The sequence below is a fragment of the Periophthalmus magnuspinnatus genome, chromosome 18 (genome assembly GCF_009829125.3).
Source record: "Periophthalmus magnuspinnatus isolate fPerMag1 chromosome 18, fPerMag1.2.pri, whole genome shotgun sequence".
NCBI classification, from domain to species: domain Eukaryota; kingdom Metazoa; phylum Chordata; class Actinopteri; order Gobiiformes; family Gobiidae; genus Periophthalmus; species Periophthalmus magnuspinnatus.
The window spans coordinates 9,211,424-9,230,157 of record NC_047143.1 but is presented as its reverse complement, the minus strand read 5'-3'; the positions used below and the strand labels follow the sequence as shown (position 1 = coordinate 9,230,157).

The following is an 18,734-nucleotide window of genomic DNA, read 5'->3' as shown; positions in this document are numbered from 1 at the left end:
CCTGCGTTGTGCACAGCTCTGCCCCGGGCACACTGCGCTGCTGTGGCGTTCTTCAGGGATGGCCGTTGAGGGTGGCTGCTAGCTTCAGCTAGCTCTAAGCTAGCAGCACTTCTCATCCCGGTCTGTTGCGTATATTTAATATTTCTTGTACCCTAGTGTCGTATGAGGGTCACTTTACTGGGAAAGGTTCCTATTTTTCCCTGTATATTGATACGTTAACACACTACCACGATGCTTTGTCTGGAGTAGAGTATTGGAGGAGCAGCAGACAGCTGTTAGACAGTCCCTGGTCTGCCTCTGCTCTGCGCACACTATTATGAGCTGCTCAATCACAGCTCCCGGCTCATTGTTATACCTGAGACCACGCTGTGGCCCCACTCCCAGCACAGCATCTTTAGTTTGTCCAGATTCCTCAACAGGAAAGGGCTTCTCTCAGCACACTTTCGGTTTCTTTTCAATGAAAGCGTTACTCTAACACCCACAAACCTAACTTAAGAGTGGAGCACTGAGGGCTGGGTTATCACTTCATATATTTATTTATTTATTACAATAAATAGTAGCATACATTAGTCTGACAAACACTGCTGCAACTGTAGACTGTAAAAGTGTGGTTTTACTTGACTTTAAAAGGCTCCTATATCAAATGATCCACTCTGACTGGGATTAGGGATGCACCGATCCATCTTTTTCAATTCATATACAGATTCTGATACTATAGCTTTAGCGATATTAACTGATAGCAGTACCGAGACTGAAAACTGCATTTATTTCCTTAAAACTGAAATAAAATAAGACAAAACTAATCCAAATGTGTTATGTAGCTGTTATCTATCCCTCAAGTAAGAACAGAACAGCTTTGTATAAAAAAAAGTTCAAACATTGAGACATTTTGGGACCCTAACTGGAATAAGACTCTGCGTCTTATACTGTTTATATCATATACTGGCCCTGTCCATGCTCTTCGCCTTTATTCAGTAATTGTCTGTTTGATCCCTTATGCCCAGCAGCATGTGTCTCCTCTGTCGGCGCTGTCACCATTAGCAGACCACACAACTCTCCCTCTGCGTACATGGGGGGTTATAGACGGGCCTATATTTACCCCTCTGCCCGCTCACCTGTCGCGCTGGTTTACAGGGTGACACTTGCTCTGGCCTGAATGAACACTTTCCATTCCTCTGTTACCTCCATTATCTTGCACCCTTGCTTTGCAGGCCTGGTGACAGACATGACACATCAAATGTTGCGTCCCTGCCGAGGTGGAGCTCTTTGAAAATAGCCCAGATAACATAGTGTGACATGCAAATTGTGATTCTAGTGTACCTCAACTAACTTAGTCTTTGGGGTTGCACCATATATTGCAAAAATATTGTTTAGAAATATGGATAATCTTTGGTCCATCATAATTTTTCCTCCCAAATTTGTTGTTATCAAAATGTCTTGCTTTTCCTACTTCAGGCCAAATTTGTCTTTAATTTTCATATTGAGTTTAATTTAATTTAGACAAAGTTTGACTAAAAGATTTCCTTTGTCAGAATTATGTTAAAGTTGTGTTTTAGAAATCACAATAGTCTGCAATGCATAATATTTTCTTACTTGACTTGTTAGTATGAATTTCCTAATCCTATTGGGATGCTTATGTTTCTCACTAACCTGCTAGCATAGTAGTCCGAATTGATTTTAACTGTCAATCCAAGCAACTTAATGGGAGAATGCAGTTTTCAAAACAACAATATGGATGAACAATTTGGGAAAAAGATCTAATTGTGATTATTCAGACAAGCATTGCCATTTTAGGTTTGCCATTTATGTTTTAATATCAGGATTCTGTTCAAATTTCACATTTAAACAGACTAAAATATGAAAACTTTTACCATTGTAAACTACAGGGTTAGAAGTTTTTGCACAGACTAAGATAGGGGATTTAGTTGTTTTTGGAGGTAACTATGGTACTTGGAAAAATTGCAGCCTTTCCGATTTGCTAACTGCGTCTATTCTATTTCATTGCGATTAATCTAGCATCCTTAAAAATAATTGGATTGTAAGAGTAGTAAAGCTAGATGAGCACATGGCTGACGAAGCATTTGGTGTGTGGGGTTGCCTAGCACTGTGTCACCTGTCCACCCGCCTTTTGAGGTGTAGCCTGTTGCACTGTGTCAGGTGACCTATGACCACAGAGTGCCCTTACAAGTGCTGCTCAGTCTGATGCATCAAGAATACGCAGCTGTGTAAAGCAACTATGTGGAACTTCGTTGAAGCAGTTTGCTTGTCAGTTCTGTTGATACTAGGGGTTGTACTAGAAGCTGTGCCTTTAGTAAACATTTTGGAAATATTGCAGAGAACAATAAGAACACATTTGATTGTTTATTAATGGCTGATTTAATGTCTATTATTGATTTTAGCCAGAGAAAAAACTTTTTTACTCAAACAAGTCAAAAGTATAGGTACAAGAAATTACTCCAGAGTAACTTGGAGTGACTGTCGGGATGTGCCATCTGATTCTTAATTTAAAGTTAATATATTTAGAAGGACAAAACATTAAATTACATAATGCACAAAATCTAGTATTTTCAAAGCATAGACACAAAAATGAGAAACGACATATCTAAAGGAGCTTTACAAGAAATGCAAATGTTCAAATAATTTCATATTGTCAACATGAAGCGTTTGTCACATGCAAAGTACTGTTACTTCAATATTACTCAAGTAGGAGCAAGAGTATGCTGCACAAAAAGTCAAATTTCTTTAAAAGGTTACTCAAGCAAATGTAACTGAGTACTACCCACATCTGCTTTTATCCCCTAACAATGCAAAATATAGCCAATTGTAGATGAAAATAGCAAATTATAGATGATTAAAAGACAAAAAAAAGTTTTTGTTTTGCCACGGGAGACTCAGTGTTTTCTGAATATTTTTGGAAAAATCTAATAACAGAATTTTTTTATTATTTAGAGATGAATTCCAGTATTCAAACACTTTTTCATTTTTTATTAACATTTATTCATACACAGGGAAACTCCCAGTTTTTCTTGCCTGTATGTTGATTACAAAATACACAAAGAAACGGGGTATAAAACTCCAGTGTTAAAGCTTAATAGAAATTCAATATATTAAAAATGCCACTCACCATCTAAATTAAATCATTAATTTTTATGGAGACTTCTTTTTATTGAGAATCCGATTAGTCAAATTGTAATTAAAAGGGCCCATACGACAACATTTTCTGATCTATGCTGTAATGTTGCTTCTTCATCAAAAACATCCCTGGAATTGTGTTTTGTTTCATTAGCACATGTTAAACACAAATTCTGCTTATTTAGGGTGAGTTTTTCTCTCAAATGCACTGTTCCACCTTGTGATGTCATGTGGTAACACAGGGAGTGCTCAACTGTGTTTTCAAACTCCATATGCTTTCACCAGAATCATTTATTCAGTAGAGACTGGCAGTTCCAGGGCTGAAATTATCAAAAGATAAAGGGTAGCTGTTAACTAAAACTACCGCTTCATGACAACAGAGCATTTTGAGCTTTGAAGATGTAGACAGACTAATAGTAAAGGATTATACAGACATGTATGAATGAAACAAAAAACAACTCGGGTATGTTTTTGAGGAGGTAACATTATAACATGCCTTAAAGCACACAAGAGTCAATGTTGTGTCATTTAGAACCTTTAAAACTCATACCTATTCTGCCTGCTTGATTGCATAAGTGGCATGTGTACGTGTAGTAGTAGTAAGCACACTTCTATAGATGTCCCATTTAAGGCTGTGTTACACATATCCTTCGCCCCCCCCAACCGTCCACCCTGTCACAGCCCAGTGCTGGGGAAGCGGTCAAGTTTAGAGCTCACTTAACACTCGCCCTCCCCAGATTTTTACTTTTATCTTAAAACTGTGGAAAAACAGAACTTAGTTTAATTTTAAATAGTTTGCAGTGGTTATTCCTCACTTGCTTTATTCATTCTGAGATTCCTAATAATTCACCCCAATTAGTTTCTAAGCATGTTTCACAGACCAGTTTTGCCATCACGATAATATCAACTACGATTATGCTAACGGCAAACTTCATGATTTTCGGACAATAAAACACTTTATAATTGGATGCATACAGCACACAGCAGACTTATTTTGAACTCAAGAGCTTCTTATACATTATATCTGTACTCAAACAAGACACATTTTGCTCAAATACATACCACAAATTGGATACAGGATACCTTTAAATGATCCTTATGATTTTATCTTCTAATTCATAGATCTTGTTATTTTGTCTGTGTAAGCTGCCTGCGCAGTCAGGAGCATCCTCATCACTGATTTCACAGCCAGAAAATGTGTTCCCAAACAGCCTGAGATGCTCTCATTCCTGCTCCCTCACATCCTAGATTCACATATTATTTAAACATGTAGTTTAAAGTGGGCATGACCAGTTACACTACACATTTCACTAAAATGTAGTTGACATAATTTGGAATTTAGTTTTTTTTTCTGTCAATATTTCCTCATAAACTGCCACTTGACTGATATAAAACTATGATCAATATTGACCACAGGTACTATCCAACCAAAACAAGCAATAATTTGACATGAAAACCTGCCCAAAAACTGGGCCCTTATCACAGGCCTTCTTTGTCATATGTTACCTTATTTTAATTCTTTGAACAGTAAAATAAGGTGAATAAAAGTCTTTTCATATCTTTAAGGAAAAGTGCCAATATAACATGTATTAGCTACACCAGTCTTTCCTATTTATAGAGGAGGCTATGGTGGCCTCCCACAGTCTAAAACAAAAAAAAGGTGAAATTATACTTTATGCTTGTCATATTGCCATAAACATATAGAAGTAAATATATGTCTTGATCAGTAGAGGCAATGAGTGACATTTGTACTCTATTAATTGTACTACATAAAATGATCACTTGTGCCACCATTGTCTCAATATTATACATTTGAATGCAGCAGTGAGCAGTATATTTAAAAGGTTTTCTTCATCTTGCTTATTTATAGATATTGCTCCTAGTAATGCATTTAGTAGGGGTCAATAAAATCAAAAACCTCTTTCCGGAAACTGACTAAAACTCGTTTGTGTGCTTTCCCTTCAGGGTTATATCAAAGATGTCCATGACGACTCCCTCACGATTGTCTTTGAAAACAAGTAAGTGTCCTCTCTCCGCGATGGGCCCAGTGACGCCTGATTTGGAAGGCCAGTGTCACCTGTTTGGCACCCAGCTGTCCGTACATGTCCTCCCTTTACGTGTCTCCTAAACTACGCCTCCTGTCCCTTTGCCCCCCCCGGTTTTATCTGCTCCACTAGTGTGTCCCAAAAATAGTCCCTCTAAGGTATGTGCGCCCGAGGGGGAGGGAGAGTCCATTTCAAGAGGGGTCCTTCCCAATCCATGCGGCCCTGTGCCCTAGAGCACATGGTGAAAAGGTAGCTAGCTTTTGAGTTTGATAAGATGAAATAAAATGAATTGACTGGTAAATTTCATAAGTCTCTTTAGTGTAGTCTCGACCACTTTGAAGCTCAGTATGGTCGTAAAAGTAAATTTACCATTTAATATTTCAATTTTTTAAAAGTCTGTGGGGAAAAATAAGAGTTGAAAGGCACGATGGAGGCTAACCAGCTATGTAGTAACTAAAACCCATAACATGATTTTCAGTCCAAAAATCACATTTAGAACTTAAAACTTTGGCAAAATGTTTTCCTAACTTGGCAGTTTCTAATATTTCAGAAACCGATTTTAAATAAATCTTATAGGTCTTGTAGTCATTAGTTACCACACACTGTAGCAGATTATATTTAATGTTTGAAAGCTTGCAAGGGATAAAGTTTATGGGAAAAATAAAAGCGAAATTTAATTTACTTGAGGCTGGCCCTCACTGTTGAGACAGAACACTACTGACTCAAGTATTTAATTTTCAGGCTTTATGTTAAATTAATTTCCTTGATTTGCAAAACATAGTTGTAGAATCAATTGAAGTAGCTTGAGAGTTGGAAGAGACGTGAGAGTTCTTACAGGAGAAGTTTATTTGACCATCAGTACAGAACCCGGCACTTGGAGACATGAACCCGCAAAACACAGGTATAATATTGTACAGTCTAGTCTTGTCCAGTCTAGCTATGTTATGATGTAGGCCAGGAGAATACGGACTGAGCTGGCAGTGGGGGGCTGGCACAGCATATAAATACAATTACTCTGGCAATTGCTTGGTTTCAGATGACATTATATAGGCCAATAACATTAAAGTAGATGGGAAGCAGTTAAAATCAATATTGTTAAAATGCAGATATATTTTGTAATAGTGAGTTCTTGGATCTTGTCACTGAAGGAAATTATTAAGTTCAACATTTGAGATATTTAATGGCAAAGTACAATGTAATCAGTAGGAAAAAATGTTTGTTTTTTTGCCCCCAATCTGGAAGTACAACATCATCACATTCTAGAATCCGAAAACCAAATAGGAATGATCTTTCTTGATATCATTTAGCAAAAAAAAAAGTGAGCCGTGAGCTGGTTTATTCTTAATGAAAATTGGCTAATTGTTCTCCTCACTCATTGTACAGCAAGCATTACTTTCTTGTGAGAAATGTTTAATCAACATCTTCTTTGTCACACATAAAACACACCATTCATAAATAACCCTCACATCAAAATTCAAATGACAGGTTCTTGTACTGCCGTCAAATTTCACCTTTTCAAAGTCAAGATTTCACAGCACTGTTTAGATTCCTCTGAAGATGAGTGAGCACAAGACGCTCACACATCTTCGCTGTCACACTTCTTTGAGTTTCCTCCTTAGGCCTAATGAAACGTACCAATTTTACCATCATGAGGTCTTGTGCAGCACTGATATTGCTATTTAAAGTGCATATGACAGATTAGGCTGCACATTTCAGTAAAACAAGCAAGTTATTTGCATAACTGTAACCTTCCACCAAAATTTAAAAAACTAGGCAAGATTTTTTGTTGGAAATGAGCAGCAGATATGGCATGTGTAATTCCATAACTGTTCTCTAGCAACCATACTGTAAAGAAGGGTCAAAGCTTGTTTAATTTACACAATGGTTAAGATTAGACTAATAAAAGTGAATAACAACATCTTTACAATATTTCCCATTAATACAAGAGACTATGGTGGCCCCCCATAGTCTAAAAACAACCTGGATTATATTAGCTTAACAAAATTATGTTGTTGCTCATTATCCTCCTAAGACCCGAGCTCTTGCATGACATGCTCTATTAATTTCTCTTTGTTATTTGGGCTTACTGGGACCTGATGAGTGTAAATACAATGAATTGTCTTTTTACATTATGTAGTTTCTGAGAAAAGTGATGTAAAACGAATGTCCTCATATGTGGACATTTTAATCATTTTGATAAAACATTTGAGTAATGATTTGCAAAAACTATTTATTAAGACCCTGAACACAGCAACATTTGTCCTGAATGTAAAAACAAAATCAGAAATAACAATTGTGCCTCTTGGAACAATGTGGCTCATGTGAAGTGCTGCTGACAGGAGCAGGAAGACATGTGCCTTCAGAAAAAAAGTTTAGTTTTTTTTAATATTCTAAACATACTCTTAAAATGTTTCTAAATTCAAAATTTCTAATTTTCTATATTCACATTGTTGCTGTTCTTGTATGCTGTTATTCTTCTAAAAGTTTGCATTGTGGCCTAGACAACCCAAAATGTGTTGTCCACATATGTGGACGCCAGGTCCTAGGAGGTTATATTATTATAAACGTATAAAAGAGACTACACTGACCAAAGCAAGTGACATTTATACTCCACAAATTGAATGAGATTAAACTATAAAAAATAATTGTGCCACCAAATCTATGGGAATTGGTGGCAGCCAGTGTAAAAGTGATTCAAATTTCTACACAGTCAGACTAAAAATGTGTGTGAAAACTGACCCTCCAACAGAAAAGTTGCATAATGTACTTTTAAAATTCAAAAATGATTACTGGCAAAACTATAAAATCTGGGGCATAGGTTTCATTGACTTTTATGATTAGTATCATGCAACAGAATTTTCTGCAAAGTTTCTCTAATGTCTAAGTAATTTTTTTTCTCCCCATTGTAGGTGATGCTCTAGCACTGATAAACTGGTTTGACATATGTAATCACTAGCAGCCAGTGAAAACAGACCCTCCAACAGAAAAGTTACATAGTGTACCCTTAAAACTCAAACGTTCATGATTATAGAGGCAAAACTGCAAGAACTTGGATATAGGTGTCATTGACTTTTCTAATCAAGGTCTCATAAAATAATTGTTTGCAAAGTATTTAGAAAGGAAGAAATTACTTTGACATATTGAGTGATTTGAGTGAGACGCTCATTGTCCTCTCAAATGCGAACCAAACTGTAAAATAGGCCATAGGTCGTTAACTTTTACAATCAGGAGCACATAAGTGAAAAACCTTAATTTCACGAAGTAATGTCGAAGGATTTTTTTTCTCCCCATTGGAAATTCCTAGGTGGCAATAAAGCACTGATGTTTGTGTTTGACATATCAGTGTTATCAGTAGCAGTCAAATTGTATTATGGTCAGACCAAGTATGTGCATGTAATTTTATTTTATTTTTTTTAATAATACCATTTTTAGGAGTCTTTGCACCCCTGCTGACCACCCATGAAAAATGCCCCATATCAATAATAGACTTTTTTTTTTGCATCTTCTCATGCAAAAAATGTGATCCCCAAATTTTGTACAAATCCAATAATATTAACATTCCATGTCTATGGAAGGGGATTCTATAGTGTTTAGTCTTATTACACTTCATAGTCCTTTAACATTCAGGCCAGGTTCACACAATTATGACTCAAATCTGAGCTCTCTAGGTCAATGCCTGTGGATGTGAGAAGTCATTGAAAAAACAGGGCATTAAGGTGTTTATCATCGGCATGCTAGGGACAAGCTCTAAGGAGCATCTCTGACTACATTTTATAAACACGCAGTCAAAACAGTGACAGATTTTTGAGCCAGTATGGCCGACTTCCTGTTCATCATAGGGCTGTGCACCAAGTCAACTTTTTGCTTGTCTCATTGTTCTCTCACTGTTCCACATTTCATTTGCCTACACCAAAATTTGTCTGTCGTGTTTGCCTTAGAGGGTGGCGTTGTTAAGTCAGGTCGGACAATCCCGCCATTGCCATTTTATTGAATTTTTCACCAGACAATTCCATACCCGGTTTCAGGAGTTTTAATTGATGTTTAGTGGGTCAAAAATGTGATCTCCTACCTGAACTGAATTGTATTGCATTTTGGACGGAGTTATCAGTGTAATGACATAGTTAAAGGTATTCCATTTTAGAAGATACTGCTGCTTCTTGTATTTTTCTACTAAACTTTTTTCCACAAACTGCCACTTAACTGATATAAACTATGATAAATATTTACCACAGGTACTATCCCACCAAACCAAGTCATAATTAGAAAAACATGAAAACCTGTCATACATACTAATAATTTCCCAGATGTGTAAATGATCTGTTGTATTGTGTCCGTCAGCTGGCAGCCTGAACGACAGCTGCCCTTCAGTGACGTGCGGTTGCCTCCTCCAGCAGACTACCACAAGGACATCGGCGAAGGGGACGAGGTGGAGGTAAGTCTAGGAGATGGCACTGTGTAACACCTCTATCAGACAAGGCTCCACTGTGTGGCTTTACAGTCATCCATGAACTACTGACTTTGGGTTCATCTCAGTTGTACCTTTTTCTATGGAGAGGGGTGAGAGTTGTATTAGTAGAATTTGAATCGGATAATGGAGGTATTGCCAGAATAACACAAAACTCACATGCACATCATTATAGAGTATAACAGATATTGAGATTGATAAGTTTAATGACTGTGAAACATTCCCTGCAAAGTCATAACATCTCCATGGAGACTGGCAGTTCCTGGGCCTTTCACCAGGATGAAGTCCACCTTTCATTTTTAACATTGGCAAATTGATAATGAGTAAACAATTGGTATGTCAGTGCTGCTTTGAGCTTTTAAGAATATTCATTCATAATTTCCGTTATAAAGGGTACGACGTTAAAGAACCAATGGTTGACATGACTGCTGCATTCTTCCTGTATTATTGTTACTCGTAGTGGTTAGTTTGATCATTGGAAAAGGTTATTAATTTAACATTGATGCTAACTCATCCCTTAGTGACTATGGCTTGTTTTTACTTTGTTGTAGAGACACTTGTAGAGGGCTGTCAGAGGATATCAAATAATGGCAGCAATGTGTGCAGTAATCCAATATCAACTGTGGCAGTCAGTTACAATTTAAACCTTTAGGATGTACCTACTCTTTATTTCTCCTAGTTCTGTTAAATGCCCTTTACTATATACATGGTATTGTCAAATACAGGATATTGTATTTTGTCCAAAAAAAAGGATCCAATTGATACTTTGCAGTTAATGTCATCAATATTCCCTAGAGGATGGGTAAAGCTATCAAGATGCACTGCTCTGTTTGAATCTCTTAGTCAAGTGAGACTTTAATCTGAGGCCCAATTTCACCATAAAGAACTGACTTGGTTGGAACTAGGTGAGCTGATTTGCATCTGTTGAACAACTCCCTCACAAATAACATTATTGCTACAAGCTAGCAAGCATTAGCCAACAGCTTTTTAGCTAGTCACTCACTTCTGTTGTTGAAAATCTAACTTTGGTGCCATGAACTCCTATTGATCACAGGTTTCTAAAAATGTATTGTTTAAATCAACTGCTAATGTGTTCATTGCATCACCATCGTAACTGCTGAACATTCTGCCATAGACAAACATGCTGCTTACCCCAGCATAATGTCTACTGCAAAGACACCTTTTAGATGAGAACCTTATGGAAGCAACTGCCCAGAAAGTCTTGGTCAGAGTGAAAAAAACATTTTATTCTGAATCCTCATGTCTTAACAAAATTGTAACAGATTTTTAACCACAATATCTAAATGTATTTACTGATAATTGACTTGTTTACTGGTTTGTTCTCATCGTATGCAAATGTTCCAGACTATTTTTGTGAACGGGAGCAGCCAAAAGTGTCAACAGGGTAGCAATCATTGTACAAACTCTGACATTTTAAACCGTGTTTAAAATGATGACAACACAACATGCAAATGATCAACAAGCATACTGAAAAGATCATTGTAAAGTAACTCTCATGATAACAAAGAGCAAATTGGAGCAAAGTGCATATGACAGGTTACTAAAAATCTTACCGAGCCTTTGATTTAGGTGATGTTTAAAAATGTACTTCCTGGTTGGACATGGGGCAGCCATAACTGTTACCTTGCAACCATACTGTAATTAGGGTCAAAACCTGTCTAAATTGCACAATAGCTATGATTAGACTAAAATAAACAACACTTTAATTTTCCTGAATGAAAGTTTAAATTTCATGTGTAAATTGTCCCTGCATTTTGGATGGAATTTTCCGTGTTGAAACGGGTAGAGGTGTTCAGTTTTAGAGTTCCCCACTACTTCCTGTTTTTTTTGTACTTTTCTTTTCAACTTTTTATCCTGCAAACATTCACTTAACAGATATAAACTATGATCAATATTTATCACAGGTACTATCCACACCATGTCATAATTAGAAAAACATGAAAATCTGTCATTCACTTTAAGTGACTGATTTGTAACTTTGTCATCCACTGCCTTCTAACTTTGTATTTGTGACCCAGGTCTACTCCAGGGCCAACGAGCAGGAGCCGTGTGGATGGTGGCTGGCCCGCGTCCGCATGATGAAAGGGGAGGTGAGTGACAAATAATTTGAATTTAATTTTATTTTGGTACAGCAAAGATGTAAAACATTTAATCATTCACTAATTGTTCCATATAACAGTTTTCATATTTGTAGTCAGAAAATAAACCAGGATTGAACATGACAAAAAAATTCAAGGTTAAACAAGGAGGCAATCTAAAAACAAATCTAGCACCATACAAGATAATGGTTGTTCCTAAAAGCAGTGCAAGTAGTTAGTCTTGTCATTAAAAGTCTACTTTGATAATTGTCAGAACAAGAACAAAGAGAAGAATTGTCAGCAGGTGAGAAGTGCGCAGACGCTTGAATGGTCTACTAATTTGTTGATTGCAATTAAAGCGAGTTTAACCCAATTTAATGTTTTTATTTTCTTATTTTCTGTCCTGACTTGGTTTGGTTTAGTCTTGGTTCAAACAATTCAGCGGCAGCCATTGGTTGAGAAGAATATGGATTTATATTGTAAATGGGGTACTACACATTGTGAGAGCTTTACAATAGGTCTGAACAATGTTGGAAAAACATTGACTTGGGATTTATGTTTTAGTTGTAGCATTCTGTTCAAAGTTCAGATTTCATACATATCCACATGCACTCCAGAGACTGCTAAACTAATACAAGAATCCCATCAATTTCAGAGCATATTTTAGAGCTCTAAACCACAGGGTTTAGCAGCTTTTATATGTAATCTTTTGTTATTTGGCGTGAGAAAATTGCTTCTTAAATACCTGCAGCATTTGCGGTTCACAAATCTCGAACATTCACATTTGTGATTTAAAGGTACAGTATGTAACTTTATGGAGCTGGCATGATTTCATGGAAATGGAAGGTTAAAACCATACTTTGCTACATTGCCCATGGAGATAGATAGGTTTTATGCCATACTGTGGAATATTATAGGCAAAGGTGCAACATTTCCATAGAAACATTTGGCCTGGATTAGGCCCTCCTCCAGGCCAAAGAGTCAGGTTTGTAGAGATGCAAGCCTACTCACTGAAAAAATGTTTTTCAGATTTTTTGGTGTAATGAACACAACCAAACTGAAAAAAACACACTTTTATTTTAGTCTGTTTTGTAGCTGAAATCTTACATACTGTGGCTTTAAATTTGGTGTTGCAATATTACAATACAAAAAATTTAACTCACTTTTGATTCTAATGATTCTTTCATACAAGAGAACGTAATTTTCAACACACAGTAGTTCTGCTACAAATCAAATCTATCCCAAAACTATTGAGGAAAGATCAAACATTTGTATTTTTTAAATTTTAGTCCTTGATACTAATATTTCGGTTGTGATTACTCTTGCAGCCCTACTTGACAGTCTTCACACATGTTATACTTGTTGTAATAGGCCTAGCTCATGTTGCACTGGATGTAGCGTGGTCTTGAGAATGACTGGTGACTCGGTCTGGTTGGATTGTGGGTCAGTAGGATGAGGAGGGCCAGTGCTACTGCCTCTACTGTGGGCTGTTATTAGGAGCAGCCTGATAAGAGCCCACAGGAATGTCCAGCACTGACTGATGACTTTAATTCTGTTCTGTGACCATGCTTTCATCTAACCACCTCACACGCTTGCATTTCTATAGCAGACTTCAACGTTCTTCTTACTTTGCTTTGTAGTATACATAAGGCTGTGCAGTTAATTGAAATTTCATAGAGATAGATTGAATCGTTTCTAATCATGAATGATCAGCATGGGTCTTTTAAATGGAGAGGGCTATAGCCAATCCTCTGCCAGTAAAAGCATATGGTTTGGAGCAGGTGCAAGACTTTGGGGGAAGAAATTTTAATAATTGCTATTTAAAGGCACTGTACCAGATTTATACAGAACTAGTTCATTTTAAGCTGTGGCCAAACAGTGGTCCAAAGATATTCCTCACTTGCCTTATGTATTCTTAGCATTCCTAACTTTTCACTGGTGCCGCATTTTTTGTTTTTTTTGTTTTTAAGCAGTCTTCACAACTCTCAGATCAGACCAGTGCGGCGTTTTGCCGTGATAGTAGAGCTTACAGCAACTAGCATGCTAGCTGCATACTTCCTTCATTACTGGACAATAAAACACTTTGTAACTGGATGCAGACAGTACACAGCTGACTGATATTGTTATATATAGCAGCCCTTGAGGTCAAAATATCTGGGGAAAAATTGGGCCTTTTTTAAAACAAAAATAGTCACTCTTGAATAAACCATATTTATTTGTTTATAATATATATATTAAAAAAAAGATTCAGTTGGAAATCGTGATTGCTCAATGAGAACACTTGTGATTATATATTTATTTATTTAATTAATTATTGAATTATTTATTATTGGGTTTTTGGTTTTTTTTGTCAGATCACCCAGTCCAAATTATACCATTTTAAACCTTTTAATATTCATTTAATAATTTTTAGCGAAGATGTTTACCACTGACTCTGTACAAAGTGCGGTGAGAGAGGGTAATCTGATCTCCATCACCCCAACCATCTGTCACATTTTGGTTACAGTGTTACATAATGAAAACTAACCCACAAGTACTTGACATTCAATTGACAGAATTTCTCAAATCTAATCCAATTTATTTATATTATATATATATGTATATGTATGTATTTTTTTTTTTTACAATTTAAGTGACTTTCAATATAAATTCATTAACCATGCACCATAGACTTTTAATTATTACCATTCATCAAAAAAAAATTGTCAGTGAAAGCATGTGCTTTTGAGATCAAACTAGAGGAATAAATTTGACAGAGGCTGTAAATCTTTAGATATTAAAGACCCTAGCTGATCACTGAGGATTAGAAATGAAATTATTATTGCTGAAAAAGAAATTGTCGTTGTTATTATTTTATTTTGTCTTGAATATAGACATTACATATTACACAGACCGCAACATGGGTATAGGTAAACAAGCTAGCCTCTCATTATACCATTTTAGTTTAATTTTAAACTAACTCATTAGCAGTTTGTTATTGTGACTACTCCTCAAATTTAAAAAATAATTCTATAATTTTACCTTTCACAGACCATATAGCTGACATATATAGCTGGCACACAGAATTAGTAGTTAATCGGTCAATAAGTTAACTAAAGCATGTCTGTGTTTTTTTCATGGATGACGATTATGTGAATATTGCAGCCTGCCTTGTACTGCGTTAAATTCAGTTACTTTTAACCTTTACTTTATGTTGCTCAAATTACACTTGTACTTAAAGGTCTACCATGTAACTTTTCTGGTTTGCCTGGAATGTTCCACAGTATGGCCTGTTTTACATTTATTCAATTGCAGGTGGTTTAATTGCTAAAAATTCATTGCAAATCATGAACTCTTACTGAGTGGAGCCTCCTCTCCACAGATCTGATCTGCACTTTGGCCTGAAGTGCAATTCCATAGTTTGGAACATTCTAGGCAAAGCAATAACAAGAAGAAGAGCAGGTGGCAAACCCTCCACCAGAAAAGTTACATAATGTATCTGTCAAATTGCTCTGTTTTCTGCCCCATTGTCTGTCCTATCACTCACCGCACACTGTTATCCACTTATTTTTCCCCCTATTTTCTCCCCTTAAATTTGTACCAGAAACCCACTACATATACCTGTTAGTTAAACTTATGTTTTTTACTACAGATTTATTAGGTTTGTGTTGAACATAAATGGTTTGTGTTGAACGAGTTAAAACAATGCTTTTCTTTTTTTGGGGGGGCAAAATTTTGTGATATATGGTCATAATTATTAATATTAAAGCCACATTATGCAACATTTTAGCCTAAAAATAAAGAAAAATAAAAGGCTATGTAGAGTGGCATAAAATTCTCATGCCCATGGAGAACATTTCGAAGTATGGTTTTAAGTTGCATACAGTACCTTTTGAATAAAAAAAAAAATATCATCTGTAAACTTGGTATAAATGCCTATAATTGCTTGTGAAGCACATGCACTTTAGCTTAAGATAAAAAGTGGATTTCCGGTACAAAAGGAGCAATGACTGCACCTATGCATATAATATATTTTATGCATAATCACAAAAAACACATTTATGACATTTCCTGTCCTCTCTCCAGTTCTACGTGATCGAATACGCCGCATGCGACGCCACGTACAACGAAATCGTCACGTCAGAGCGTATCCGGCCCGTCAACCCCAACAGTCCCTCGTCCAAAAACTCCTTCCACAAGGTGCCCATCCCTGTACCAGAAGACCTACGAGACATGTGAGTATTTCCATCACTGCTACCGCCCCCTACTGGCCTCTCACTGAGCCTCACATGGATTGTTGTTTCATCCACAGCTGTGCAAACGACAGCATCCACAAAGACTTCAGGAAAGCAATCGGAGCTAACTGCATCTTCTACAGTGCCCAGACACATGAACTCATAGTGCTGGTGAGTGTGCATTAGTGTGGTATAACAAGGATGTTTATGTGGGGGTTGATCAGAGAATGAAGGTGGCTTTTGGTGTTGATATTCACTGAAAGAATTTCCTAATTTCGCCATGTTATAGGGGCCTATATTTCTGTATATGCAATTCATCATTTTTAATGGATAAAAGAAATGTCTGAATATTGACAAATGTTGTTGCTAGTGCTTGGCTCCACAATTACGCACTTTATTGTCCACATGGTAACTGATAACTACACCTGTGTGATTTAATCATTCCACCAAAATATTATTTCATAGCCCAAGAAATCATCCTCAATAACTAAGGAAAATTATGTAGCTGAATTCTTGGGTACATTCTACACTCATCCATGGCCTCAATAATCGATTAGCTAAATGGTACTTTCAAACTGAAAATGATAGCATTTTTTAATGGAATTCTAAGAAGAGGCGTATTTTTATTCCATTGCTCTTATTTCTGTTGTTTTTTTCCAGTCAACAAATGAAACCACAGTAAAGCGTGCAACCCTTCTGAGTGACATGCATTTCCGCAGCATCAGAACCAAACTCATGTTAATGTCCAGAAACGAAGAGGCCACCAAACATTTAGAGGTAAGTACAGCATACATGCATATACTTGCCATAAAGTGACGTTAAATTTCTTCCATTGTGCTTTCAGACAAGTAAGCAGCTAGCATCAGCATACCAAGAGGAGGTGAGGGTCAGAGAAGACCTGATGGGGCTGGCAATTGGCTCTCACGGCGCCAACATTCAGCAAGCCCGTAAGGTGCCCGGAGTCACAGCCATTGAACTGGAGGAGGAGAGCTGCACGTTCAGGATTTACGGAGAGGTATGGCCTACCGCTGTGCAGTGTTGCTCTATGATCAAACACGGGCACACTTTGTCATCCAAATCTAGCTCAAGGTCTGGAGATGGGTCCCTGGGCACTCCCACTACTCCTAACAGGTTGTCCAAGCAGCATTGAAGGATGGGTCAACCTTAATAAAATGTACCTTGCAATGTATTTCCTAGTGAAATATGAGCGGCCCCTGACCATTAAGATGAGTGGGTGTACCATATATGAGCACAGAGCTGCATTAAAAAAAATGTCTATTTCACCAAAATAGCAGATGATGAATTGATTTTTATTATCATATTGCCCTCCTCTCCTGTGATCTCACACTTAACTGTCCCTTTATGTATTGTGAATTACTTTATGGTACATTATTCCAAAAGGCCAAAATCTCATAGTGAGTGTGAGGACGTCCAAATTTGACAGAAAGCACCAAAGTAAACCCTCATTTTACATGTTGACTTTCACAGCGTCCCCCAGCTTTCAAGTCACATTTTGCCCACGTCGACACTTACTATTCACTGTTGATATCTCAAGGCATTTCACATATTCATTAAAGCTGCCAACATCCACAGGGACAAGGTTTAAAAGCATGTTTCAGACTTTGTTATTCCACAAACTGAAATGGGCCATTTAGGTCAAACTGCAAAAAGGCTACATGTTTCAACAGAAATTAAAACTCCATTAAAATGTTTAGTTATTTAAGATTTAAAATGTTTAGTTATTTAAGATTTAAAATGTTTAGTTATTTAAGATTTAAAATGTTTAGTTATTTAAGATTTATTCTTTGTTTGCTTTCTTTGTTTTTTGCGTAGACCCCAGAAGCTGTGAAACAAGCCAGAGAATACCTTGAGTTCAAAGAAGACTACTTTCAAGTTCCCAGAAACCTTGTTGGTGAGTTGAAGCCAATGTTATTTACAATTGCATTGTTGGTAACACATTAAATTAAGGAGCACATATTTATTACTCCTAAGTAAGTAGCCATTGGTTTGTTACTAAGTGGTTCTACAGGTATTAAGTAGAGTTAAGAACACATATTAATACATATTAGGATAGTTAAGGTAATGTCCAATAGCAATAATTAATACATTAATAATTTATAATATAATATTAATATTAATATATAGGCTGAACTGTGGTTAAACAGTCATATAGAATAAAGCATTTTTATTCAGTAGAGTTAAAAACACATATTAATACATATTAGGATAGTTAAGGTAATGTCCAATAACAATAATTAATAAATTAATAATATAATATTAATATTAATATATAGGCTGAACTGTGGTTAAACAGTCATATAGAATAAAGCATTTTTATTCAGACACTAACAAAGGTCTAATTAACTACCGGTACTCATTACTTCTCATTATTAATTAGTATGTGGTCCCTAAACTAAGTAGTTACCATAATATCAAAATGGTTACACATTCTAAAAACCTGCTTAATTAGCTTTAATAAAGCATGAAGAAAAACTTTGCCATCAAAAGCTAACAACAACTAGCCTGCCAACCATGCTTTTCCTGTTTATCGGACAGTAAAACACTTGATAATTAGCGGCAAGACAAATTTTGCTCAGATACATGGGGAAAAAAAAATCAGGTACTAGCCCTTTTAATATTTTTACATGCTTTATTAACATGATATTAGGTGTAGATGATAAAAACTGTTAAATTATTATTATTTTAAATTATTCCTATATATATATATATATATATATATATATATATATATATATATATATATATATATATATATAAT

At 36.2% G+C, this 18,734-nt stretch overlaps 1 protein-coding gene across 4 annotated transcripts in view; it reads left to right on the top strand.

Moving 5' to 3' along the window:
• fxr2 (FMR1 autosomal homolog 2) overlaps nucleotides 1-18,734 on the top strand; it is a 43,095-nt gene that overhangs the window by 766 nt on the left and 23,595 nt on the right. For 2 of the 4 annotated variants that reach the window (XM_033983465.2, XM_033983464.2), the window contains exons 2-10: nucleotides 5,098-5,150; nucleotides 9,516-9,609; nucleotides 11,682-11,753; nucleotides 12,016-12,045; nucleotides 15,807-15,955; nucleotides 16,033-16,126; nucleotides 16,616-16,732; nucleotides 16,800-16,970; nucleotides 17,789-17,867. In XM_033983465.2, coding sequence (XP_033839356.1) covers nucleotides 5,098-5,150; nucleotides 9,516-9,609; nucleotides 11,682-11,753; nucleotides 12,016-12,045; nucleotides 15,807-15,955; nucleotides 16,033-16,126; nucleotides 16,616-16,732; nucleotides 16,800-16,970; nucleotides 17,789-17,867 — 859 coding nt within the window. The remainder of the gene's footprint in view (nucleotides 1-5,097; nucleotides 5,151-9,515; nucleotides 9,610-11,681; nucleotides 11,754-12,015; nucleotides 12,046-15,806; nucleotides 15,956-16,032; nucleotides 16,127-16,615; nucleotides 16,733-16,799; nucleotides 16,971-17,788; nucleotides 17,868-18,734) is intronic. The other 2 variants (XM_033983467.2, XM_033983466.2) reach the window with 1 other exon arrangement.